The sequence below is a fragment of the Aedes albopictus genome, chromosome 2 (assembly GCF_035046485.1).
Source record: "Aedes albopictus strain Foshan chromosome 2, AalbF5, whole genome shotgun sequence".
Lineage (NCBI taxonomy): Eukaryota > Metazoa > Arthropoda > Insecta > Diptera > Culicidae > Aedes > Aedes albopictus.
This window is the reverse complement of record NC_085137.1, coordinates 14,111,038-14,138,749: the sequence shown is the minus strand read 5'-3', so window position 1 is coordinate 14,138,749 and position 27,712 is coordinate 14,111,038. Positions and strand designations below refer to the sequence as shown.

The 27,712-nt window shown below is 41.7% G+C and overlaps 1 protein-coding gene across 4 annotated transcripts in view; it reads left to right on the top strand.

The window, feature by feature from the left end:
- The first annotated feature begins 13,792 nt into the window (after positions 1–13,792).
- The window catches only part of LOC109429539 (synaptotagmin 1), a 67,784-nt gene continuing 53,864 nt past the window's right edge, over positions 13,793–27,712 (top strand). For 2 of the 4 annotated variants that reach the window (XM_019705511.3, XM_019705510.3), the window contains exons 1-2: positions 13,793–14,160; positions 14,495–14,660. In XM_019705511.3, the coding sequence (XP_019561056.1) occupies positions 14,513–14,660 (148 nt within the window). In that variant the 5' untranslated portion in view covers positions 13,793–14,160; positions 14,495–14,512. Of the gene's footprint in view, positions 14,161–14,476; positions 14,661–27,712 lie in introns of those variants that run through there. The other 2 variants (XM_019705512.3, XM_062849199.1) reach the window with 2 other exon arrangements.

Sequence of the window (27,712 nt, the reverse complement as noted above, 5' to 3'; positions counted from 1 at the left end):
CATTGACTTTGAAATTATCCGAAACAATATCCCTAAAAGCTTAGATCCGCGATGAAGATTACCCTCAGCGTATTTTTTTTTCAAAGTCCTTCAAACTTCCTCAAACATTTTTGAAAACATCATTTCAGTCCAACAAACCATTTTCGAATTTTATTTTTATGAAGAAGATTTCTTCATAAGCCCTTTTTTAAAGTTAGTTGAAGTATATTGCAATACAAATAACATGAAACACATTCTTAGATAAAAGCCCCTAAAATCCCTTTCGTGACGAACCAGCCCAATTGTGCTGTTAAGCGGTAACAGCTTTGCATATGTTTTCATCTGTTCAGACTTTGTTCAAGTGATGTAAACTGTTTCAATAAATCATATATTACTTATACTTGTATGTGTGCAAACAAACTTTTGTTTACATTGCCTGTTAGATTTCCACAACAAGGTAAACAAAAAGTGGACAAAAACCTTAAAATATGAAAAAGTTGTATCTATCGCATATTTTTTATTTGCGATTTATCTACCTACCTAGGTAGTCAAAGCTAGAAATCGAAAGACAAAGAGTAGTTCTTCCAAATGAGAAAAAATAATTGTTGTTTTGTTGTGAGAGCCTAAGTTGAGCCTTTTGTATGGAGATTTCACTTTTTTGCGCACCGTCCTGAAAGGGATATGATGAGCAAAATTATATTTGAATTGAAAAAGGTAGCGTCTACGCGGTTCATGCGTTACGCTGAAAATGTTCAATGGCGAGCGAAGATCAATGGTGTGTATATGTACTACTGAAGTTTCTACTATCCATCGCCCCCTCAATCGTGCGCTCTGCGATCGAGTTCCGTGGTAAACGGTGGATACTTCAACGCCTGTGCGGTCGAATCGGGTTAGGCACTTGAATAACGTAAGAGGCTAGATTCTATTTGATTCAATGACACACTCTTAAAAAATTAAGAATTTACACGTGACGTAAACCATCAACGTAAGTAAATATTCCATGACTGAATGACAAATTTGACAGAATCTTACATCCATCATGTTAGTTCGAATTGATTGCACAAGATGTCAACAAATCTGACCAGGTAGGTAGAAACAGTTGTACATTTATCGCCTACCCTACAACTCAGTGATATGACCGAGAGGTATAGTCCGTGCCTCTCAATCAGCATACCAGTGTTCGAATCCAGTTCATTATTTTACTTTCACCGTAATGCCAGATCCCTAACCGGGAATGATGAGGTGAGAACGGAGTGAAACGAGGCCTACAGTACAGCTTAACTAGCACTAAACAATGATATTAAGGCGTATAAGTGGACGTCATCAATTGCGGGCAATGAGAAAGTGGACTCTCTGGCTAAGGCGGGCGCTAGCGAAGGCAATATTTATTTAAATAAAAAGAAAATCGGGTTAAGTACGGTTCCTTTGAATTCCACTAAGAATTTGCATCCTTTGACAGGTACGTATTTCGACCTCAACTGTAAGGTCGTCTTCAGTGTCTTGTACTTGACTCGACTCTATTTATTTGATCAGCTGGCAATACAAATGGAGAGATGGGGAGATGGGTAGATGGATGAACTCCATCACCCCACAGGGGTCGAAGAAGCCATGGTTCAAAGCGTTGGATCTAGGCCGCGATTTTTTTCGTGTAATGTGTCGGCTGATGTCCAACCACTATTTGTTAAACGCACATACCTCCCGTATTGGGCTCTCGGAAGCAATTTCTGGGTCTGTAGCGTGGCTTACCAGGATATTGAACATGTCGTGTGGGGATGCGATGAGTATCATGAGATCAGATCTGAGCTGCTGACATTCACCGTGTGAGGAAAACAGCAGAAACCCGTTAGAGAAGTGTTGGCAGGCCTTGATTTGGAATACAGAATCTCATTTATCAATTTTTGAAACGTGTTGATGTCAGAGTTTGATGTAGTACGTTCCTTGTTTTCGTTATCCGCTATTTGGTCGTTGCCCCCCTTCCGTTTGTCCTCTTCTTTTCGTTGTCTACCGATAAAGTCCATTCTAATTGGTTACGTTACAGATATGGACAATTTGTCCCATCAATGTTTTTAGTAAAAGTAATTAATTTAGTTTTAAACCCATAAATCCCTCCTTCCCAATTTTATTTTATTTATTTTTTCTCAATCCTTTACCTCGAAACAGCCGGCTTCCCAAACTAACATAGTATTAAGGCAGTAATAAATTGTAAAATGAAGACCGTGGAAACGTTTTCCCTTACCACGATACACGACCACAGACTCTCGTCTCATATAACCAAAACGTAACAAACATTGTTGCTGTAGGTACAAATGAAGCAGCCTGTTGAGGCTTGTAGCATAGCATAGCCGACCATACACATCCTGGGATGGCTGTCAATAGAGACGTTAAATGCGCCAGAAAAGTTGCCTGGGACTTGACAAGCCTTTCATTGAACGACTTCTTTGTTCGACACCTGACCAGGTCCTTACGATCAGCGGGGATGGGGAGGAAATGTTGATTAGATATCTACTCAGAATGTCGAAGACCTTGGGCCACTTCATAGATATCTGGAGTTGGAAGTTGGATGGGGGCATAATGGGAAGCTTTCCATGGTGAAAAAGCGTACGGTTAATTGTTATATATCAGGAATTTAGATTCATCATTTACCTGGTTACCGCTGAAAGAGTAAATGTTAGATAACAAATAGGTAATTTTATACATAATATATAGAAAGCAATGTTTTAAACATGGTTTTCCAATTGTTAATCCATAAATTGCCAAAGAAACAGAAGAAATGGAAAATAATTTAGGATAACATGCTTCAATCTCACCGACTAGGACCCGTTTTGCATTACTTACCTTACCGGTCAGGCTAAGGCCGGAGTGGCCTCTGCTGTACATAGTAGCCGTCTCCATTCCACTCGGTCCATGGCTGTTTGTCTCCAGTTTCGCACTCTGCGTAAGGTCCGCAGATCATCCTCCACTTGGTCGACCAACCTAGCTCGCTGCGCTCCACGTCTTCTTGTACCGGTCGGATGACTCTCGAGAACCATTTTAGTCGGGTTGCTATCCGACATCCTGATGACGTGACCCGCCCACCGTAGCCTCCCGATTTTCGCGGTATGGACGATGGTTGGTTCTCCCAACAGCTGATGCAGCTCGTGGTTCATTCGCCTCTCCAAGTCCCGTCTTCCATCTGCACTCCGCCGTAGTTGGTACGCAACACCTTCCGTTCGAAAACTCCAAGGGCGCGTTGGTCCTCTGCACGTAGGGTCCATGTTTCGTGCCCATAGAGGACGACCGGTCTAATCAACGTTTTGTAGATGGTTAACTTCGTGTTACGGCGAACTTTATTCGATCGCAGAGTTCTGCGGAGTCCAAAGTAGGCACGATTTCCTGCCACAATGCGCCTCTGAATTTCTCTGCTGGTGTCGTTGTCGTCGGTCACCAGTGAGCCCAAGTACACGAATTCTTCAACCGCCTCGATTTCATCACCGTCGATATGAATTCGGGGTGGCGGGCGCGGTGATTCCTCCCTGGAGCCCTTTGCCATCATGTACTTTGTCGTCGACACATTAATGACTAATCCGATTCGCCTGGCTTCACTCTTTAGTCGGATGTACGTTTCCGCCATCGTCTCAAATTTACGAGCAATAATATCAATATCATCGGCGAAACCAAGCAGCTGAACGGACTTCGTGAAAATCGTCCCACTCGTGTTTATCCCCGCTCTTCGTATTACACCCTCCAAAGCAATGTTGAACAGCAAGCACGAAAGACCATCACCTTGCCGTAACCCTCTGCGAGATTCGAAGGGACTCGAGAGTGTCCCTGATACTCGAACCACATCACTCAATCCATCGTCGCCTTGATCAACCGTATCAGTTTATCCGGGAATCCGTATTCGTGCATAATCTGCCATAGCTGTTCACGATTGATTGTATCATACGCCGATTTGAAATCGATGAACAAGTGATGTGTGAGCACGTTGTATTCGCGGCATTTCTGCAACACCTGGCGGATGGCGAACATCTGGTCCGTTGTAGCGCGTTCACCCATGAATCCAGCCTGATATTGCCCCACAAACTCTCTTGCAATCGGTGATAGACGGCGGCATAAAATTTGAGAGTGTAGCTTGTAGGCAGCGCTCAGTAGTGTGATCGCGCGATAGTTCCCGCAATCCAACTTGTCGCCCTTTTTGTAGATGGGACACACGATACCTTCCATCCATTCCTCCGGTAATACTTCCTCCTTCCAAATCCTGGTAATGACCCAGTGTAGTGCTCTCACCAGTGTTTCTCCACCGTATTTTAGAAGCTCGCTTGGTAGTTGATCTGCTCCAGCGGCTTTGTTATTTTTCAACCGGCCAACCTCCTCCTCAATCTCTTGAAGGTCAGGGGCTGGAAGTCTTTCGTCCTGTGCACATACTCCCAGATCTGTTACCAAGCCACCTTCGGTACTTGCAACGTCGCCATTGAGGTGCTCATCGTAATGCTGCCGCCACCTCTCGACCACCTCACGCTCGCTCGTGAGAATATTCCCGTGATTATCTCGGCACATGTCGGCTTGTGGCACAAAGCCTCTGCGCGAGCGGTTCAGCTTCTCGTAGAACTTTCGTGTGTCCTTAGCGCGGTACAGCTCTTCCATCGCTTCGCGATGTCGTTCTTCCTGCTGGCGCTTCTTCATCCGGAAGACTGAGTTCTGCCTGTTCCGCGCCTGTTTGTAACGTGCCTCATTCGCTCTCGTACGGTGTTGCAGCATTCTCGCCCATGCTGCATTCTTCTCGTTTTTCAACTGTTCACATTCGCCGTCGTACCAGTCGTTTCTGTGATTCGGAGTCGCGAAGCCTAGTGCTGTAGCCGAGGTACTACCTATGGCGGATCGGATGTCCCTCCAGCCATCTTCAAGTGTTGCTGCGCCAAGCTGCTCTTCCGTAGTCGAAGGCCGAAACTTCGGTTCAGAATGAGCAACCAATTGAAAATTTTCCACACATTTTTCTGTATTTTTGCTGGATTTCTTCGTTCGCTGCAACTTTGCATATCCCAAACGAACTTAGCAACTTTACGGATAAATCCACTACCGACGAGCACCAGCACCAGAGAAAACCCTGAGCCTGATACGGTGGGTCGCGAAAAACAAAACTACTCGAATTCCCGGCCATATCCACAACCCGCGGAAGTGAGAAAACGTCGTATGTCTCAAGAATATTATTTAGTTCATTAACTCTTCTTTCCCGCAAGAAAATCTATCCATTTTCTTATTGAATGCATCACCAAAAGGACAACGGCACTGATCACACGCGAAATTATTGGTAAATTCTATTTCACACCAGCCATTTTGACGGTCGAATCACACGCCGAGACGAAGTCATGAAGCAGTCTGTTGAGGCTTGTCGTGGACAAAATCATAAATAGGAAAACCACATTGAGTTATATCAATTGCGCTTCTGCTACGAGAATCCCTAAAAGTGGCTACAAGACTCCCGCATGGGGGCATCCACAAACACTCAATTTTCTAATCGTTGCTTGATGTAATGCCGAGAAAAGATGTCGGTTTTTGAGCATTTGGTGAATCCAATTGGAAATCATTAAAGAGAAACAAGAAAATTCGTGCGGCTTTCTATATGGAATTGAAAAGTACGAGTTCAAAAGTATCCTGGAAATCCCAGAAAACACCCTAATTGTATTTGAGTGAATGCTTTCTCGATATCGTAAGCAACATTGTGTAAACGAATCACAGTGGACTTTTCATTTTAGGAAGCATGTTGGAGAGGCATTTTTGCTAGAAAAACATCCGGATTTGATGCTCGACAAAGCGTTCTAATCATTTCAGAAGAAAGAGGTCAAACTGATAGGTCTGATCTTCATACGATGCATTATCTACTTCCGGAATATACTTGACAGTATAATCCCGTCAAGATTTGAAAATAGCAAGGCTGCAGCAGTTTTATCAAAACATTCCAGGAAATAATCACCAGAGGAAGTTAATTGCCGCTCGAGGCAGGCTTGTCATTTGCTCCCGCAATGTGCCTCAAATGCATGTTTTTGTTCTCTTTATCTTTGTACGCTCCCACCGCTATCGTTTGTGCGGGAGCGTAGCGCAAGGAGGAAGCATGCGAAAACAAAGAGAAACGTCGAACCACAAAAATCAGCACAAAGAGAAACATTTTTGTGCATCATTTTTGAGGCTCCCGCAAAGTTGATCGACAATTTCACCGGCGTTTTAGGCGGTTTGATCGTTCCGTTCGCATTGCATGACACAATTGCATACATAAATACTTGTACGCTTGTTAATTATTGATTTTATGAGCATAAGCATATTTATGTTAACTCCCGGTGCACAAAGTGCCTCAATTTTGAGCAAACGCACTTTTTTGTACAAACAAATCCGCACATGTTTCGGTGTCACAAGCTGCAAGCAGGAAGGTGAAAGAAACCGAGAGAAGCCGCTCTGGCATTGGATGCGGGAGCGTGGTGCGTATTTTTTGTTCTCTTGTTTTGCTCTGAGGAGGATTCCATCTCTGGCTCGAGGCATGACACGCGAGATTGCCATTTCATTTTTTACTGAAAGTAGCAAACATCGGATAAAACGAATAATGCGAAACCATATAGGTGTTAATTAAAGCTAAGGCATCTAGATAGTAATCCAACCTGCCAAAATAAGGTTCTTGGACTAGAGCTGTTATTTTATGCTGAAGATTGATCTGAGCTAACCATAGCCACTACCCAAACTAGGCATGATCAAACTCTTACAATCACACCACAAGAAAATAACAGCAGCGATAAAAACCAATTCGGTCTCTCTTGTAGAACGCCGGAGGCGAAGGTATAGGGGAGACTGGGGAGACTTGATCCCTTTTTCTTAATTTAAGAAAAAACACAAAACTAGATCCGATTTCCGTACAAAATGGCAGGTAAACATCTATTGCAAGTTAATACACAACAGAAGGCCTTTAAATTATTGTTAAAGTTTTCAAAACTGTGTTTTTATGGAGGCATGTCTTATGATGTATTTTTAAAAAATGGGTGACACTTGATCCCCCTTTGAGCACATGGTTTATTTAAAGGGAAAATAATCCCAGAGTCTTCCTATTCATTTTCTTTTCGAGTTTTCTTGTGTTTTCGATGAATATGGAGTGTTTGAAATTGTAAGATTTTACTATTACTTTAGAGCTTTTAGTAGAACTTGTTACTTCAGACTCTAGTTTAATTTAAAAACACTTCACTAATACTTTACTTTTGCAAAAGAAAATAAAAAATGAATAACTCTTTTAAAGAAAAACTAGAAAGGACGAGCAAATTCCTTTTAATTCTACTACTGTGCTTATCTTCGGACAGATAGGCCTATTTCGTCTGTGACTTACAGACTTCTTCAGTGTCAAGTGCTCGACTCACTTGACACTGAAGAAGTCTGTAAGTCACAGACGAAATAGGCCTATCTGTCCGAAGATAAGCACAGTAGTAGAATTAAAAGGAATTTGCTCGTCCTTTCTAGTTTTTCTTTAAAAGAGTTATTCATTTTTTATTTTCTTTTGCAAAAGTAAAGTATTAGTGAAGTGTTTTTAAATTAAACTAGAGTCTGAAATTGTAAGATTTCCTTAATTTTTTAAGGATACGCCGTATTTTCAAAATGGGGAGACTTGATCCCCCTTTTCTTGGTTTGTACTAAAGTTATAATTATCTGACACATTTTATCGTTGAAAAGACTAGAATTCCAAGTAAATAGAGGCTTCCGAATAGAATTTTATTTTTCACATGTATAATGTGTGTGTAATCCTCGAGGGATCAAGTCTCCCCATGTCACTGTTGTGTATACTAAGCTGAAATAATTAAAATATGTTAACAACAGCCTTATTTGGATAAATAAGTTTGAAAGTATTTTATTTAAACTATGTGCTGTAAAATTTTGACACGATTTGGTACAATTTTCACAAAGTTATTGATATTTTTCGGAATCCCCTAAAAGATTTCTGAAGGACTGAAAACAAACCATCAGACGTTAAAAAATAATGCAATGTACAATTGAAATCACTTGTAGCCAAAACATAGTCGTTTGTCCAAGAGTAGTTTTGGAAAAAATATGCTCGAAGAAAAATGTTTTTGATTCCGAGCAAATATGGGGGGAACAAGTCTCCCCAGGGATCAAGTCTCCTCAGTCTCCCCTACTGTGTAAAACGCATAATGCGAAGAGCCATATAGGTGATTATTAAAGCTAATAAACAACATACTAATAATCCTACCCTTATTAAGCCTGGCAGTTGAGGTTTAAGAAGGATTGCTGATTATCTCGGAGAAACACAAGGTCAACTGCACTATTGCTCCGGTTAGCGCAGTAAGGGCAGAATACTGTGGAGGGTGTCCAAGTATTCCACAGGCACCGTTAAGCGGTTCGGATTGTTTTAGACCCCCTTAACTATTCATTCCTAGGCACGGTAAGCATATAGCCGCATCACACCTTGAAGGCGGTCCGTAGTGTTATTCTTAGCCAATTGTAACAACCGCTACCGACACTACACAGCTATCTGGGCTGATCGAAAAAAAATATTGATGATCAACTTCATATCGGGTCCGCCCGAACAACCGGATACAAACAGCTGAAACAAACCTCCGGTGGTTCGTGCAAGGTCAGTTGGCATACTGACTGACCAGTCAACCTTGAGCTTCAGATAGCTGTACCAAGGCCACCTGTGTCCCTGCTGGGCCCTTCCTTCCTTAACGCCCTAATCAAGGACCTTTTCCGCCAGACATTTGAAGATCGCGCTTGAGCTCGAGGATCATTTCACCTGTACGAGTAATTCTTATACTGCACACATCGGCTCCCAGATCCACGAGCTTGGCATCGCTTCTCATCGCCTTGAAGACGTCTGAGTACTTGGACTCTTCAGTCTTGAAGACGGGCGCTTTGCCCTTCTCGCGCTTGACACCTCCCCTCCTACAATTTATAGGCCGCTTAGGCGAGCGTAGGGATCTCCTGCACAGCTTGTGATGCCTTCTTTTTCTTCTTCTCTCTATTTTAATCCAAGGGTCGTCCTCCCCCTGTCCTGTCCTATCTTGTGGTTATTGAGGACCAATCAATGGTCAATTCCGGGATCCGGGATGGACCGACCTTTTCAGGTCCACCCTTCTCATCTTTCCGGGACGCCTGGCTGGGGTCCGGCTTGCCGGATTTACTACCGAACTTCGGGGTTAACAGCCGCCTAGCCTTCGGGGTGCCACCTGGTAGCTTCTCATCTGATGACTCACGCGCTTCTGCGATTGCTTGTCATAAGCAATAGCATCCGCTACACCTTTGCGGCTACTCGCGAAAGCCGAAGTTTAACCCGGGAGCGGTCGCGTCGTGTACTGAGTACACGCACCATGAAAAATGCACGCGTGAGCGCGGCGTCGCTGCAGGTAGTCAAAGACGCGACTGCTCGAGGGTTAATAAGGGCCTGCTTGTGGCCCTTACTAATATAAGACTTCGTGGACACAAAGTCAATGATGGAGTGAAGCTACTGCACAGCCACCTCCATCGAATAGGTGGCTAGCCGGGTAAGAGATCGAATTGCCGACGCTGGCACTACGTGCACAGCTCCTTATTCCTCCATTTTCTCTCCTTAACGTAGACCTGGCCAACCCGCTACTCGCGAAAGGGTTAACCTCGCCACTACCACTGCCTTCGTGTTGATTTTTATTAAATTGAACTCATTTTAAAATCCCATGAGTTTCAGTGGTGAAAGTCTACCACATCAGAGCCATGCATTAACGCGGTAAGGGGCAAAATACTGTGGTGGTGCCTCCTGGTACCCCACAGGCTCCGTTAATGATCGAGCATCTTTTTTACTCCCTCGACCACTCATTCCTCGGCACGGGTCGCTTGAAACATTGAACTGGCGTTAGTAGTCCTTTTCTTAGCCAGAAACTGCACGAGTCAGTCGCAGAAGGGGGGGTGGGGAGATGTGGTGTCGCCAAGCCCCTGGACTATTGTCCATGCTGCCCTGACGCATCGTTTACATTGCTATGCAGTTCGTAGTTCACCCTACACGCAATGCTTCACCTGAATGTGCTGTTAGGTTAGGACCTTATGTTTCACTTCAGTATACTTAATGAATTTGCCATACATCCCGCAATTGGAAATTGTAAATAGTAACTGGATTTAAACGGCAATACATTATGACTTACCTTATGGTGTGTTCATTCCTTTAGGGGTCGTACACAAATTATGCCACGCTTTTAGAGGGGAGGGGGGGTTTTGCAGAACGTGATGAACCTTATAAAAAAATTTGAGGTGCCATACCAAAAGTGTGACATAGGGGGGAGGGGGGGGTTGAAAAAGGTCGATTTTTGCGTGACGTAATTTGTGTATCACCCCTTACGTCAGAAATGGAAAGAAGGGGGCCCAACTTTCCAACTAGATCTATGAATTTCTTCACAGATACACCTCGACCTTTTTTTCGTCCATGCTTGGCTAAGTGACAAAAAATTTTACCGCTGAGACAATGAGCAAACTCATCAGTTTTATATTTTTTAAAACATCTTCGTGATTAGGAGAAGTGTACAAAAATATAAAAATGTGTATTTTGATCATTATTTTGTCGGTAGAATTTTTTTTCGCTAAGCCAATAGTGGACGTAAAATAAGGTTTAGGTGTAGTTCGAAAATGAATAATCTGATAGGGTCCAATCTATAGCTCTAGAACAAAAGCCTCTTTCCACTTAACAGTGGCCCACAGTATTACAGGTGCAAATGTATGTTATTCGAATTACATTTGTTACTCAAAGTTAATTTGAGAATGCATTCCGGCATTCAAATACTTATCCATACGCAGTGCAGAGAATTGTCAGACAAAAGAGGCACAAAACAAGCAACAAAGAAGACGCGGCGATTACTCTTTATCCCAACTAGTAACAGATAATGACATGATCTCGAAAATTTTTGTTGCAGACAAAACGGAAGCCGAATTCGTTGCGTACTTTTCAACTCGTGAATAATCAATTAATACCAACCCAAAGTAGAAATTTTTTGATGATACATCTTCAGCAGCGTTTCAGTGTTTACCGACTCGAAGTCACCCCTCGAAAATCACAACGCAAACCTTAAAAATGTCTAAACTCGTGGTGCACGATCTTTGTCCTATTCTGTTCAAATTGGGACAAACCTATGCCGCATTGGGTAGAATGCCGCTACAAATTCAGGTTGTGACATTGTCGTTATTGTTGCGCGATGGTTGAATTTTGATTCACTGTCCATACGCAATCGAGTCTACCTATATTGAATCCCAAGACACGGGTCTAGAAGGAAACGAGATTGAAATTGAGCTAGCCCAGAATAGACCTGGTAATAAACGGCTAGCTTTTTCTTTTTTCTTGCTCACTTTCCTAAGCAAACACGAGAAAGAGAAGGATGAAGAGAGGGGTCATTCGCCCTGGTTTTATCCCACTCTTTCTCGTGTTTGTTTAGGTGAGTGAGCAAGAAAAAAGACAAAGCTGGCTACTCCGTTGGATCTAATGAAAGGTTCATTGGCCCTTAGCCCTGCTGTGGGAACTCAGACTGTTCTATAAAAATGGAACTGAACTGATCAGTCAAACCACAATTAACCCTCAAAGTCCCAGAACAAACTTTTTTTATTTTTAATCCGCTGATATGTACTCAGATGGGAAGAGTTGTACTCCATGCAAGGGTCAAAACGAAAATCCATGCTTGAACTTGATTTAGCACCGGGAATAAGTGATCCCAGGTGCAAAGTTTGGGTTATATGTTCTACAGCTGTTTGGCTACTTTTTTCAATAAATAGCTGTTTTTTTTCGGTGGTTAAAATAAAGTCGAATTTAAATATGGCCTTAACAGAAAAACGTCTTAAAGTATACAATAATCTTGTAATAATTCGTTGGCTAAACTTTGACCCGTGTATGAATTCTAGGTGGATTAATCACATGAGTGATACTTTTGAAAGACGGGATGTGGTATACCTAACAAATTCTTCATAGACACTTAACTTCTAAAATCATCTTTTCAGTTCCAAAATGATTATGATCACGAAATTGATACCCCGAGGCCTATCGGAAGTGCCCATTAACTTATGCTAGAAAACAGTCTCAGCATAGTGATCTTGTCAAGAGTATTCTGATTAGTCAAGAATTGGAAAAAGTGTGTAGCATTAAAAGACTTCAAACTATCGGAGAATAAATAAATAAATATATAATAAGTTCAGAATAATTATAAAATGCCGAATACATAGATGAATCACCAAAACATTACACCAGCGAACACTTGTTTCAGGCACAAAAACAGGAGCAAGCATGCACTCCTTTTATAACAACTACCCTTTCATGAAGTACAACTCTTTGCAGTTCCTGAATATCAGCCGATTAGTAATAAAAAGTTTGTCCTGGGGCTTTGACGGTTAACCGGAATGCACTACCCTATACGGAGCTATGGAATAACTTGCGTACTTTATAGCAAAATGGTGTATCACAAAAATCCTAAAATCTGGACGCAATGTTCTTCACCCAACCAACAAGAGAGAAGCAACGTAAGTGGACGTGGTTCGATAATCTCTGCCAGACAGCCAATACAAACTTCTGGGGTGATGTCTACCGGGTAGTCATTATCAAAGGTAACCTCCTTTTATTACGCAACGCTAAAATCGAAATTTTGAACCCCACCTCCTCCGTGACGCTTTTTTGTATGCTCGGTCGTATTCCCCCCTCTCCTAGAGCGTTACCTAATTTGTGGACGGCGCCAACACAAAGGGCGTGTCGACACATCCCCCTGGATGCGGTTGAAAAAGGCTGACGAAGATGGTTAGAGGAAGTTGTGATTTATACATTTTTCAAGCCCTTGCCTTGATTCATAGAGAAGAATGAATTAGTGGATCGATAATGAATTTTTCGAATAATTGTGATACCTTTCGTTGTCTGTAAGACGGTGACTGCTAAAAAAATTACTTAATTCCTGTACTACCAAGTGTTTACATCAGTGGCGTAGCCAGAAATTTGCTTTGGGAGGGGTTTTCGACGATCAATGACACTTCCTAACTTATTTGGCACTTACATTTCGGAAATAACAATAAACAATGTGGCCATATATGTACATTTGATTTAAGCAGTAGCTGCAAACTTTCTCGTCTTAATGCATTTTATTCTGAAAATTTATTCCACAAATTTTACCCCTTGAGGGGGGGGGGGTCGGTTTGTGTAGTTAGCATACCCCTCCCGTGGCTACGCCACTGGTCTCCATTAAAGAGTTTTTTTTAGATACCGTCCCAAAACTGGGTAATTCATCATCAGTAGTGCTTGTAAGCTTGTCAAAATTCAAACAACTGTATTGCCTAAGCATTTAGAGAATAATATAAACAATTGAATCAATTGAATTTTAAAATTCTAAAAGCGTCAAGTTTTTTGTTAGAAATGCCCAATTCACAGCCCTATTTGCAAGCGTTCGAAGCAATTTCCGCTTGCGTGCGATAGCTTTCACACCAACGTCATCCTGTTGACACATCTCTAGGCTCTTTCAGGACCCGACCGAACACCTGTCAGCGGCCAGCAACCGCAAAGCTTTCATTCATACATTTCCCATTCATCCGTCCGCGTGCCTGTGGTTCCACTCGTCGTCGCCGTGTCTCGGAAAGCTCTTGCATTGTCTATTTTTGACAACATTACCCTGTCCCGCAACCGGTTTGGGGCTTCCTCAGGGCCTCCACCAGAGCCAAAAACAGCCCGTGTCAAAACTTCGGAAGCTTGCGTACGCATGTCGGCTGTGGTCGGCGCGCATGCGTTGCTCTCCTTGTTCCTTTTCGTGTCCCCATCCAAGTTCCCAGTCCAAGAGAAGAACTTTCGGCTGGTTGGTTGGTCGGGCGGTCGGTTTTGCTCACTCCTCAATCGATTTTCCCTGAGTTCACTTGAAAAAGCTACCATCTTGGCATGGAGTGAAAATTTCGCTGTTCCCCGAGTCAGAGGCTGGAAAATTTTCTGCAGCTCTTCTTCTACTAAAAATAGTGGTTTGATCTGCGTGAGGATCGAATGTCCAAGTCCTGTCGCCAGCAACGAGTCTGCGGGACCCAGTGGTGCTGATTTAGCTCTCCGAGTGAAAAATGAATAGTGCGGGCAGTAGTTGTTGAGGATTTTCCGAGTTTTTCCAGTTACACAAATCGAAGAAAAATAGCTGAGGACGACTAGGTTTGTCCTGTCCGTAGGAAAATCCTTCGCAGCCAGTCGCAGCGAAATTGGTACGGCAATTTGAGATATGTTTCTTTGGGGAATTCTGGTTTCCGATGTCTGGTTTCTGAGCTTTCGAATTGGGCCGCTGCGGGAAAAATCGAATCTCGGTGCAAATCTTGTCGTGCGGAAAATTGTAGTTCAAAGTGGTTCGAATTAGTGGGGCCCATGTAGGTCAACCGATTATCCGGCGATGGAAATTAGTGGTGGAAAAAGCTCATTAATCAGACAAAAATGGTGGTGAAAAGCATCGGAAATTGAACGTTTCTCGGTTGGGCTCCGCCAGAAATCGAGAAATGAAAATCTGCCGTTAATTAATTCATGTGATGTGTGTGCTTTCTGCAGCGAAAAAAAAAATCCAAAATGGCTCCGGGTATTAAAATATGGAAAAGAGAGGCGGAACCCGATGCCGATGTGAAACTGGCAGAGGCTGCAACCACCCTGGGGACGAAAATCTTCGGTCACAAGCATCCCCATCTTCGCACGACGACGGAATCAGATCTAGAAACAGGTTAGTGAAAAATGTCTGTTGTTGGGATATAAAAACCGTGGTTTGCAACTTGATATGTAAATGGAGATTATTGCCCATAAATTCTGATGTGTTCACTCGAAAAAAAATCATTTGATGTTTTAAGAAATCTGCTTATAATCTTGAATAAAGATTTATTTAAGTATTTGTGGAGATCAATTAAGATAAGTACTGAAACTTCATTTACATACTTTTATTCAACTGTTTTTCACTCAATGCAATTTGGTATCACGAAGCAAGCTTTCAATCGTTTGCATTTGTAGATTGTTATCGATTGACGACACTCTTGATGTTGCCCCTCAGGGAGCTAATTATATAGAAATGCTCCATAGGATGAGCATTTCCTTATTCCAATCGAAAAATATCCAATCGCTCAATTTCAGTTGACTTATCACCCACAGCCTCGTTGCCATAAAAAGAAAGGCAAATAACTAGTTATGTAATTCTTTCTCTGGAAAAGTGTTCGACTTACGACGTTGCAAGAAGGATTATCTCGGAGAGGTGAAAATTAAGAACCCTTCAATATAAACCCACTACAAAAAAAAAAAAACATCAAGTGCACTTTTTCTTGGAACCTCTGAAGAACCCTCACGTGATGGCGGCTCGGATACAAAACTGGAAAACCCACCATAGTTTGTTGCCCTTCCGTGGGCATCATCAGCAAGGAATGGGATGCGAAATAAACCCACGGACTTTTCATTGTGTTGAAATCGAATGGAAAATTGCTGCCCACGTAAAAAATGAGCGGAATGCCACACGGTGTTGTTGAACGCGTATTATCAGACGGTTGTTGAAGGGCGCTGCTCTTGATTTTCTCCTGAAGGCACACTGGAAGCCGATAAAAAGGAATCAGCTAATTGGGCTGGGCGTAGGGTAAGGTGGGGTAAAATGTCATTTTTTAAAACTTTTGTTGTTTTCAATGATAAATAGTCTAATTTGTTAGGCATTCGATGTGTTAACAGCAACTAATAAAAATATTTGCTTGAAACATCCATGAAATTCCATTTTCATCAATTTTGAGCGTTTTTTTATATGGTTCGTGATAAGGAACTAGTGAAAAAAGGCCATCTGCCATGGGGTAAGATGTCACTTAACACGGATGAAAGCATAGGCACCAACAACCATGCGCCTCCATGTGCTTCTCAATCTCGTTGGATGATAACAAAACCACCAGAAAACCATTATTGTCTTTTTATTGGGAAATCAAAATTATTTACGTGGGTTTGCCTGTCAAGCTTCTACAGGGATTCTTTATGCAAAAATATCCTTACAATGCTCAATTATAAATAGTAATAATCAAATCACACACTAGGATGATTCTATGTGTTGGGCAATTTTACCTTACCACATTTTATACAATGTTCCCCTATTGATGTAAAAGGTTAATGCCATTAAAAGCCATTGTTTGCCTTTTTGATCGATTCAAATTTGGTATAGTTTCCAGCCCCATTGATATTGTTTCTGGTATAAGCATTGCAAAATAATAATGCTCATATTAATTGCTTTATTAAATGTTTAATGGGCTCTTTCATTTCGAAAGGATGTGACTGAATTGTGAAACTAAACCTTCTGTCAAAGCTGTGGAACTTATTCTATTGCTCCCACGCAATACACCGACACTATCGAAATGAGGAGCAATTTCTCTGTCTAGTAATGTATGTCAAATTCGTGAGAAATTGCGATCCACAACTTTGAAAGAAGCCGATACATCTAAAATCAGTTAGGCCCTTTTGATATGTTGGTGCCAAAATATTAAGAGGGAACGTTGAGAAAATATGTAAATCGACATTTTTAATAACATTCAACTGCTTCTAACATCTTAAATATCTAATCTTTTTCTTCCCCTTTTTGTTGTAAAATCCGAATTGGAACTGAGCCTGCAACCGATCTATAAGCATCTTCTACTGCCATTAACCGTTTTTGCTTTCGTATGATAGGCACGCAGATACTCATTATCCAAGGAAGCCAAGAGAATTTCCATTACAAAAAGATCCTGGATTGGCCGAGTATTGAACTTATCACTCTCAACACAGGTTTACTTATTACTTACGCATTCACGGCCTCGATATGGTTCTTAAAAACTTACCTCTTATGCAATACCGTAAACCGGGGTCAAATTGATCACTTTGAAACAACTTTTGCAGATAACATTTGAGGGGGTTAGAAGCAAAGGGGTGTAAGTGACAAAATCCACTTTCGAGTAAATGGGATTTAAAGTTTTTCACCAGTTTTTCATTCCATACACAAAGTATGGAGTTTCAAAATCGACCCAATTTTCTACGATTTATTGTAGTTTTTCTAATCATCGCAAAAATTATCTTAACAAAGCTCCTGAAACCTTGAAAGCTGAAGATTTTTTTTTTGACAAAAATTGACAAAAGGTCACTTACACCACTTCGATTATGGGCCCGTCATTTGTAGCAATTCAAATATTGTCAAAATTATTTCTGCAAAACCAGTACCCGGTGGATCTCCCTGAAACTACGTAACCGAATTTTGTTCAACAAATTTAAACTTTAAGTTAAATAACTTTAAAAATCAAAAGTTTTAAAATGCCACTTTGGGGCGACATTGATCAGCATACAACAAAACATTGGAAAAAATAGAAAATTGCCTTCTCCACTAAATATTGATCTTCTGAACACGAATAACGCGTCAAAACTCTTACAATTTATATGATTGGAGATGAACCAGCCGCGGGCTGAAAATCTCCTTAATAAAGCTCTGGAGAGTCCATCACGGTAGCATGCTGGCGCTTAGCCAGTTTCCCGAGTGGTCCTCGCCACTCCCTTTGTCCTCGGAAGGCGGGCAGGGTCTACTCCGCCCGCGCCCTACTGCTGAGCGGACATCAAGAACTGATGCCCACGTGCAACCCGATCTGACCTGCCCGTAAGGAAGGGTATCACTACCCTTCAGGCCCTATCAGATGCATCCGTAGGTTGCAGACAGCAGGATCTCACCTACCCCGACCCTTGCCGGGGACCCCTTTCCAACCGCCGGCTCGGATCCAACCCAGTAGACTGACGCCACGACAGCACCGCTACCGGGACTTCCTCTCCGCGGCCACTTAATCGCTGTAAGGGTCGATCTCGACCGCAGGGCGCCGGTATGACCTACGAAGCCGACTCCGAACCCCTGGACCACCTCTTGTACTGCATCTGGACTACCCAGTAAACCAGTCATCGTATAAGATGTTGCATAAGATGATAAAGTGGAGGCGATATGCGTACATTTTACATGCGCCTAAATGGAGGCATGCATGCATATGGCCTCCTATTTATCATCTTATGCAACATCTTATACGATTACTGGTTGTCTGGGTAGCCACTCTCCGAGTCCACGCGCCACCTCCTCTGTAGTTCCCAGACGATATGGGTGATAGCCGTTGAAACGGCGTTCCAGCCAAACTCATCCCTACACATCCTCTGGACCAAGTTGTCCGGGTTTGTGTCCTCCCCGCATGTGGCAAGCATGCGGTCACGCATTGTGCGAAAACGCGGGCACACGAACAAAACGTGTTCCGCCGTTTCCTCTAAACCATTGCACACTGGGCATTCAAGAGAATCAGCATTCCCGAAACGGTGTAGATACTGTCGGAAGCAACCATGACCTGTAAGGACCTGTGTCAGTTGGAATGTAACTTCCCCATGGCGCCTATTAATCCAACTACAGGGGATACTCAAAATAACTGGGACAGGTAAAATTTTCACTTTTCAAAAAATGTTCAACTCGCTGTAACTTTTTGAAAAGGGCATCAAATATTCTCAAATTTTTACTGTAAGTTCATCAACTAGTTGTGTATCAGTGGTTCAAATTTGGAAAAGATCGGGCTATTCTTCACGAAGATATAAAGATTCTTGAAAAGGGTATAATTATTCGATAGCCAACTTTGAGCTTTTATATCTCCGGATTCAATAAACTGATTGCAATGAAATTTTGACCATTCATGACTTATATGATGAACTCTTAAAAACGTTTAACTTAACTTTAAATTTTTAACAAGACAAAAAGTTATAACAATTTCATTCATTTCACGATTTTTTAGTAAATTCATCCATTTCTAATATGCATCCCATTACTTTCTCAACTTATTAGTGGCTATGTTGTAACTTTCCTTCAAAACACATTTATATATAAGTCATTTAGAGGGAAATTAATTGAACTATAATTTGCATCTTGAATTTCGAAACGATGTTGAAATTTTGGATAATTTGGTGTTTTATTAGAAAAATAGTCTAATCGTTATAATTTTCTTCCGTGTTAAGAATTTTAAGTTAAGTCAAAGGTTTTTCATAGCTCATTATACAAGTCATGAATGGTCAAAATTTCATTGCATTCGGTTCATTGAATCCGGAGATATTACAGCTCAAAGTTGGCTATCGGATAATTTTACCTTTTCCTAGAATCTTTATAACTCCGTGGACAATGGTCCGATCTTCTCCAAAATTGGACTACTGATACACAACTAGTTGATGAACTTACAGTAAAAAATTGAGAATATTTGATGCACTTTTCGAAAAGTTACAGCGAGTTGAACATTTTTTGAAAAGTGAAAATTTTACCTGTCCCAGTTATTTTGAGTAACCCCTGTATCTACCCTCGGTATCAACCTATGGGTCCACCTTCCTTTGGTGAAACTGTCCCACGCGCGCTGCCATTTGACCATAGAGGCCATCCTGGCAGCCCTGCGTATGCCTCTTGTGCCGCGCATTTCGAAGCACTCCATGTCCTCACTGATAAGAATGCTGATAGGCACCATACCAGTAATGACGCAGAGAGCGTCGTGTGACACAGTACGGTATGCGCTCGCAACCCTCAGGCACATAAGCCTGTAAGTACTTTCCAGCTTCCGTCGGTAGCATTTAGTACTTAGCGCGGTGCCCCACGCCGGGCCGCCATACCTAAGTATGGACGTAGCAACACTAGCCAGAAGCTTGCGCTTACTGGCGTACACCGCAGAGCTATTGGACATCATCCGGGACAGTGCCGCAATAGCTGTGGAGGCTCTTTTACAGGCATAATCGACGTGGCTACCGAAGGTAAGCTTATCGTCGATCATCACGCCCAAGTGTTTGACGGAGCGCTTTGACAGGATAGTACACTCTCCTACACTGATCTCCGTCTGCTGCTCCGACTTCAGGTTGTTAACAACCGTCACCTCTGTCTTGTGGTGAGCTAGCTCCAGTTTCCTGGACCGCATCCACGCCTCCACAACCTTGATCGAGTGGTTGGTAGTCAACTTTACCTCCTCGATATTTTCACCGTAGACTTCGAGCGTAATGTCGTCGGCAAATCCGACAATCACCACTCCCACTGGGTACTCTAACCTCAACACCTCGTCGTACATGACATTCCATAACACCGGACCCAGGATGGAACCTTGCGGGACTCCTGAGGTTATGTGAAAGCACTTCCGACCCACCTCCGTGTCGTAGACTAGTACACGATTCTGAATGTAACTTCCGAGAATCTTGTACAGGTACTCCGGTATCCCCAGACGCAAGAGCGCATCGGCAATAGCAGACCAGCTGGCGCTATTAAACGCATTCCTTACATCCAGAGTCACTACCGCGCAAAAGCGAATTCCCCTCCTCTTAGGCTCGAGTGCTTTCTCGGCGGTTTTTGTAACCGACAAGATAGCGTCTACGGTGGACCTCCCCTTCCGGAAGCCGTACTGGTTGCTCGAGAGACCATTTACACCCTCAGTGAACCTCAACATTCTATTGAGGATGATCTTTTCGAGCACCTTCCCCGCCGTGTCAATCAAGCATATTGGTCTATATGCCGACGGGTCTCCGGGTGGTTTCCCCGCCTTTGGCAATAGTACCAGGCTCTGCCTCTTCCAAGCTTCTGGGAAAACTCCCTCGTCCAGGCATTTCTGCATAGCAGACCTGAACATCTCGGGAGCCTCTGCAATGGCTACTTTTAAGGCCAGGTTCGGAACTCCGTCCGGACCTGGGGCCTTACCTACGCTAAGGGACTTAGCTATCCCCGCAAGTTCCACATCGGTGACCCTCTCCTCATCGCCAGCCCCAGTCCCCGGCTGTCCTACGAAAGGAGGCCAAGGATTAGGATCATGACGCGGAAAAAGTCCTCCAATGATCCCCTCCAACATCTTTGGAGATTGCTCTGTAGGAGCCATCACACCTCTCGTCTTGGCCATAACGATCCTGTAGGCGTCACCCCACGGGTTCGTATTGGCACTCTGACAGAGACCCTCAAAGCAGGCCTTTTTGCTTGCTCTTATCTCGGTCTTAAGCGAGGCTTTTGCAGCGACGAACACCATCCGCCGTTCGTTTCGCTCTTCCTCTGATCGTGCTCGCTGCATCCGCCACCTAGCCCGCAGGCAGGCGCGGCGCAGGCCCGCAATCGCGTCGGTCCACCAGTAAGCCGGGGGCCTCCCATTTCTAGGGTGGACTCGCCTAGGCATGGTCGCATCAAGTAATAAGCTCTGTAAGCGCCTGAATGTAATCCATGCAATACATTCATGCGATGGTTTTGTCAGAATACTTAGAGCCACAAGACAAAAACGGGCAGCTGTTGCCGTTTTGTTTGGATGTTCTAGATTAACCAAACTATCTTGGAGTTAAGACTTACATGGCCTATTGGATCTACCACAGCCACAATTCAATATCTGAGGGATGCGGACTCAACTTTTTTGGTCATTCAATTTGAGCACGTACTCTTTCTTCCAGTGCTCCCCGTTGTAAGATTTCTTATCCCAATGGAGATTAATTTCGAACTGCACGTATAAACTACTTCACACAACGTTTAAACCATGGCTCAAACATATCGATTACAGCAAAAGCTACAATAAAACGTATATTCAGCTGACTTTGTCATTATGGGCTTGGAAGAATAATTTACAAATTTTAGGCAAGTTTCACACATAATTTTCTCACAGATGAAACGTTTTAAACGTTTTCGAATCTGACGGCAAAGTTTGTGTGTCATTAAATGTTTCACTTGTTTTAGCGTGACTAAGCCAACCAAACTTGTATCCAGGCACACTCTGATCATTTTGGAGGTATGGCAGCAGCCCGGCTGCTGTCAAATTTCAGTTCGCAATCCTCAGTTCAATATATGTAGCTTACTGCCTGAGCAGAGGAGCATACCAAATTCATGACAACAGAATCACATAGTCTGTTTTTATATCATAATTTGTTGTTATTAACTTATCAAAGTATTACTTTCTTATAACACGTTTTGTTGGGCAATCTTATTTTGTTATGATCAAGTTATTGAAATTCATCCACTAAGGGTCTGTGTCAATTGGCGAATTAAAATTAATTTTCACTTAAACTTGACAGTTCGATAATTGTTTCCTTAGGAAAACTGTCATGTTTAAGTGTTGAACTGTCAAATTTAAGTAAAAATTAATTTTAATTCGCCAATTGACACAGACCCTAAATAGCATTTAAATTATATTCTTTGTTATGGACCAAATTTTGTTAAAATTCTACCATTGAAAAGGTTCAAATTTGTGATGAACTATAACACAACAATAACAAGTTTTAAAATTCACTGCAAGATTCATTGTTATTAAGTTCTTATTGAAACTAACAAAACATGTACCATTTTCAATCAAACCAAGATTTCAATACGTCATTATTTCTCTAGTTTTGATGTGGTTTTTGGGGCATCATTAAAGATACCCCAAAATGAAAATGTGAATCCCAAAACTATCTAGAAAAAGTTAAAACAAATAAACTGATTTTAGGGATAGTGTACAAATAATGGCCGATATCTCAACAAATTGAGCAGATAGAAAAAAAAGTTGTTAAGCATATATATTTTAAGCATATATTTTCTACAATTTTGCTGAAGACATGAACACAGTATCTTCACTTATGAAAAAAATTAATAAATTTCATTCACACTTCTAGGACGATTAATACAACTTCATCGAATACAATAAACCTCTAAAACTAACATTTTTGTTTCAAATTTCTCGTCAAAGTAGCCTAAGAACCACTTTTAGAGCTTCCAAAAACGCGCATTTTCGTGCGCTGAGAATGTTGTTACGTTATTCCGTTCAAAAGATATTGATGATTTTCTAGAAAAAATAGGCATTTTTTCAAGTATTTTTCACTGGAGTTACAGAAATAACACCCCTCAATTTTTTTGATATGTTTTAAAACAACATTTCTTCTTTTGAATTCGGGCAAAAGTAATTTTTTATGTTTGCCCCAACCCGTCTTAACACCTTTTTAAAAAACTATGATTTTTTAAGAAAAAATGACTGTAACTTTTGAACCAAAAGAGATAACGACCATCTCAGCGCACGGAACGACGCGTCTTCAAATGCTCTACAAGTGTTTCTTGTGCGACTTTGATGAAAAATCGAAACTGAAAAAGTTAACGCCAGAAAACCGGTTTTTCTTGAACCACCCTAAGCTTATACAGAAAAATACCTCTAGATCGGTCAATTTTAAAGCTACATAAAAAGTATCTTCAGCAAACTTGCTCAATATTGATAGATCTACAACTTTCCCGAAGAATGTTACAGTTATTCTTGCAAATAAAAAAGTTTTGTTACCAATTTCTTTGAAAATATGGACCACCCTAATTTTCATGCACATTTTAAAGAGGGCACCATATTTCCCTAAAAACTCATTTAAAGGCGTTGAATGCATCTTTCTTCGTAAATCTGTTTCGTGGACCACTGTGCATTGCGAAAATAACTACTTTCAGTTGTAGATGTCAAATATTAAATTCGACGACAGTTCGAACGACATTGAACGTCCCTAAAATGATATAAATCTGTTTTCCTGTAGGTCCGGTAGCAATAGTTTATCATGAAACGTTACTTTGTAAAGTGGGTGCTCGAGGGTTAACCTCAAGTTCGACTTTTTAGAGTAGTTTGTTTGGTCTGAAATATCCCAAAAGAACTTCCATGCAGGCCATTAATACTAGTAATATTTTTTCCCTGATAGAGAGCGTGGCTCAAATAATCGTTTTTGCCACACTCCGCTTATACGATTCGTAACCAGATTCTATTCCTTTTCCCAAAATTTGAGCTCATTAGGTAGAAAATTGCGACTGCACAAGCCCTTCAAAGCTTGTATGGGAATTACTGGAGAAAAACGATGTTTTTCATTCGATCAGCTGAAGCATTTCCACATGTGGAGGAAGCTGACCCTTGGTACTCCTAGGCTACTCTATCGACTAGAACTTTGCCGAAGACTGAATTCAAATAGCATGCCTCATTGACCAGCAACCCATTACCTCCGAGACAATCAGCTACCTTTCGGAATTATGAAGTTGTTGTTTACTAGTTTAAACTTTCACCTATATGGTTTCGAATTATGTAATTTACACAGTGTACTCTGCGCATCCTCGCCTTTGGCGTTTTCCAATCGATACTGATTTGGTTTTATTGCTGCTGTTCGTTGTTGAGCTGTGATTGTAAATCTTGCCTAGTTTGGGTAGTGGCTACGGTTAGGATAGCTCAGATCAATCTTTGCAGACTTATGCAAAATGGTTTAGTTCAAGGAACCTTTCTTAAGGGGAATTATTATCTAGGAAACCATGTGAACCCGGTGTTTGCAACTTTCAGTAAAAATGAAATGGTGCGTGTCATGCCTCGAGTCTGTGTGCTCGTCAACAACGCAATTGTTGCTACACTCGTCTCTGAATTAAACTCCAGAGATGTATGTATTGTCACAATTGGTGTATCCGTTGGAAACCTCAACAGTAAGTACGTTTATTGTTCGGTTTATTTACCGCATGATCAATTATCTCCTGCGGATGCTTTCAAACAAGTCATTGTATACTGTACTTCAAAAGGCCTTCCGCTGATTGGTAGTGATGCTAATGCTCACCATATCATCTGGGCAGCTCAGACTTTAACTTAATTTAAGTAGTACAGATCTCGGATTACGGATGCGCAAATGCCCAACCTTCATGGTATCTGCCAAAGGAAAACATAACGCTTTGCTCTAGTAGAATAAGTCACGAGTTTATTAATTTGCATGTATCAGATGAATAATCTTTATCTGACCATCGCTACATCTGTTTTGAACATTTGAATGTTATTTCGCAAACTTTGCGTTTCAGTTATCCCCAGTCATCCAACTGGGATCTCTTCACTGATTTGGTTGCGGCCAAATTTCATGGATACTCACTATCCATTGACACTCAAAGTGATTTAGATGATGCCGTTGATACTATCAATCGAGTGGGCACTAAATAGTTTTGCTCCATTCGAATCTCCTAGAGCAGATGGGATATATCCAATATATGCTTCAGAAGGGATATGATTATAGTCACAATAGATCTATCAACTGGTCGCAGTGACTTAGATTCCCAACAAGGATTAAAAAATAAATAAAAAGGAGTATGATTATTTCAAACATGTTTTGAATTACTACTTGTTTGCAGTGTTGCTACAGGGTACATTCCTAACTCTTGGCGGGATATAACTGTTCAATTTATTCCGAAAGTGGGTCGTGCGTCGTATGAAGAAGCAAAGAGTTTCAGACCTATTAGTTTGACCTCTTTTCTTCTAAAATGCTTAGAACGCATTGTCGATCATCACATCCGTGATGTTCATCTGGCCAATGTGCCTCTTCATGTGAACCAACATGCCTATCAATCTGGAAAGTCCACTGTGACTTTTTACAACCTTTACGATATTGAGAAAGCATTCACTCAAAAGCAATCTTGATTGGGTATTTTCCTATAATATCGAGGGTGTCTTTGACGAAGCCATATTGGAAGCCGCACGGAGTCATGGTATATCTTTAATGATTTTCAATTAGATTTTCCAAATGCTCAAAAATCGATATCTCTTCTCGACAGTGCGTCAAGCAGCGATTAGTATATTGATTGTTCGTGGTTACCCCCAAGAAGGAGTCTTATCACCGCTTTTGTGGAATCTCGTAGCAGATACGCTATTGCCTGCCACACGATATACGCATGCAAAATGGTCATTGGCAGAGGAAGCTCTCAGTTAATAACTGTGGAAGTGCTCATAGAACACTAAGCTGAGAAGCAGGCTTTGTCCCAATGAGGACGTTACGCCAAGAAGAGAGAGGGATACGCTATTGAGGCAACTCAATAATAGCGGTTTTGCTACTTATGGTTTTGCCGACGACTACCTAACATTGTTAGTCGGTATGTCGGTATGTGCATCAGCACCCTTTTCGACCCGATGCAAAGCGCCCTTCAGGTAGTTGAAGGGTGGTGTTGCCAAAATGGCCTTTCGTTAAATCCGAGTAAAACATCTATTGTAATAACCGCAATGGCGTTCGCCTTTTGTGTCTTTGCGTCTTCTGAAATCAGTGGTAAATTACGTTGAAGTTATTCTTGATTCCAAGCTTTCCTGGACACCTCACATTGAGTTCAGAATCAAGGAAGCTTGTATGGCCTTCGGGCAATGCCGGCGAACCATTGGTAAAATTAGGGGTCTAAAACCCAAGTAGGGTCTAGGACGCAAATGGTCCCAGACACTATATCAAATGGATCTGCACATTACTGTTGTTCGATTAATATTGGCCTGTGGAATCTTGTATGGGGCAAAAGGGTGAAGTGAGAACAATAAAAAAAAAAAAAAAATTAGGTCATCTCTTAAGGATGTGCCAAATGGCGATGTCTGGAGCGTTCTCTTCAACTCCCACGGCTGCGCTCGAGTTCTCTTTGACATTGTCCACCACACATTCATCTTAAACAAGGAGCACTTTCTTGCACTTATTGCCTATTCGGTACTCGGTTTATTAGAGGAACCTCATGTGAACGGAAGATCAACACACACACCTCGTTGTTTCTATATTTTTGGAAAATTCGGTCGAAGTTATCCTTGCCCATAGTGATCTTACATTTGTTCATAATTTTCCATATAGGACATTCTTCCCTTCACGGGAAGAGGCACATTGTATTATGTGGAGAGAACTAATTCAGACGATATCGTATGTTACACTAATCCATCAGGATGACTGATAAAATTCCAGTAAAGAATTATTGAAAATGAGGATTTGTTGGAGTTCTTGAATGGAGCATCAGATATTTATTGAAATAAGCCGTTGTACTTTTGCAAAATCGAGACAACAATATTGCAAAAACTATAGTTCTTCATTTGTTGTATATTTGCAAAACGAAATATAAGAATAAATTGAGATATTGACATTAGCAACTATCTTCTCTTTTGTCTAATAATGACACGTACCAACTCGTCCCCAGAAGAAATGCAAATATCAAGACACTGACTAACTTATTGCAACAACTAGAACCAATGTCACTGTGCTGCCCGGAGGCTTCTGATGCCCAAGGATCCGTAGAAAATTAAAAGTCAATACAAAAAAAAAGCTTCAACGCTCGATAAAATAAAACACACATATAGCAGTGGCAATAAATGGAACCAGCTTCTGCATGACTCTATCAATCTGCGGCGGAGTATAAAGCCGACCACGATACGATGATTATGATGGCAACATAAAGGCATGATAAACGATAGTTATCGATTTCTTCCGCGCTGTTCGGTGGTCGGCTAGGTGACTGTTTGGCTGGTTGGACGAACGACGGGCTCGGTGGATGTGGCACGGGCTACCGGGAGGTAAAGGAAAAACGAACGACTGCACTGGGATAAAGCTGTATACTCTGCCTACGTAATCGGACGTCACTGGGGGTACGTGCCAACAAAAGGTTTTTTCCTTTGGTGCGTACGGCCGGTTGTGGCGACGTTGCGATGAGATTGTGCAATTTTATTTCTCAACATAATCGTTCCTAAATGGTTTGTGAAAAGTTCGAGAAGCTTTTTACATAAGATACAGCTAAAGTTTTTTCAAAAGAAAAAAGTGTGCTGTGCTCTGTAAAAAACTGTTAAGCCTTATATAAGCTTACAATGGTCGCTTAGAATAATAAGGGGTTTCACTAGACAGATTAAACAACTGCGTAAGTTCAAATAATCAGATTATTGAAATCTGTTACGAAATTACGAATGGAATAATCAGAGCTTGTCTTGGCGATCGCGAGGTTCAATCAGGATAATATTTAATCAGCGTTTTACGCCGTTTTGTAAATCCCCCTAATGTTGT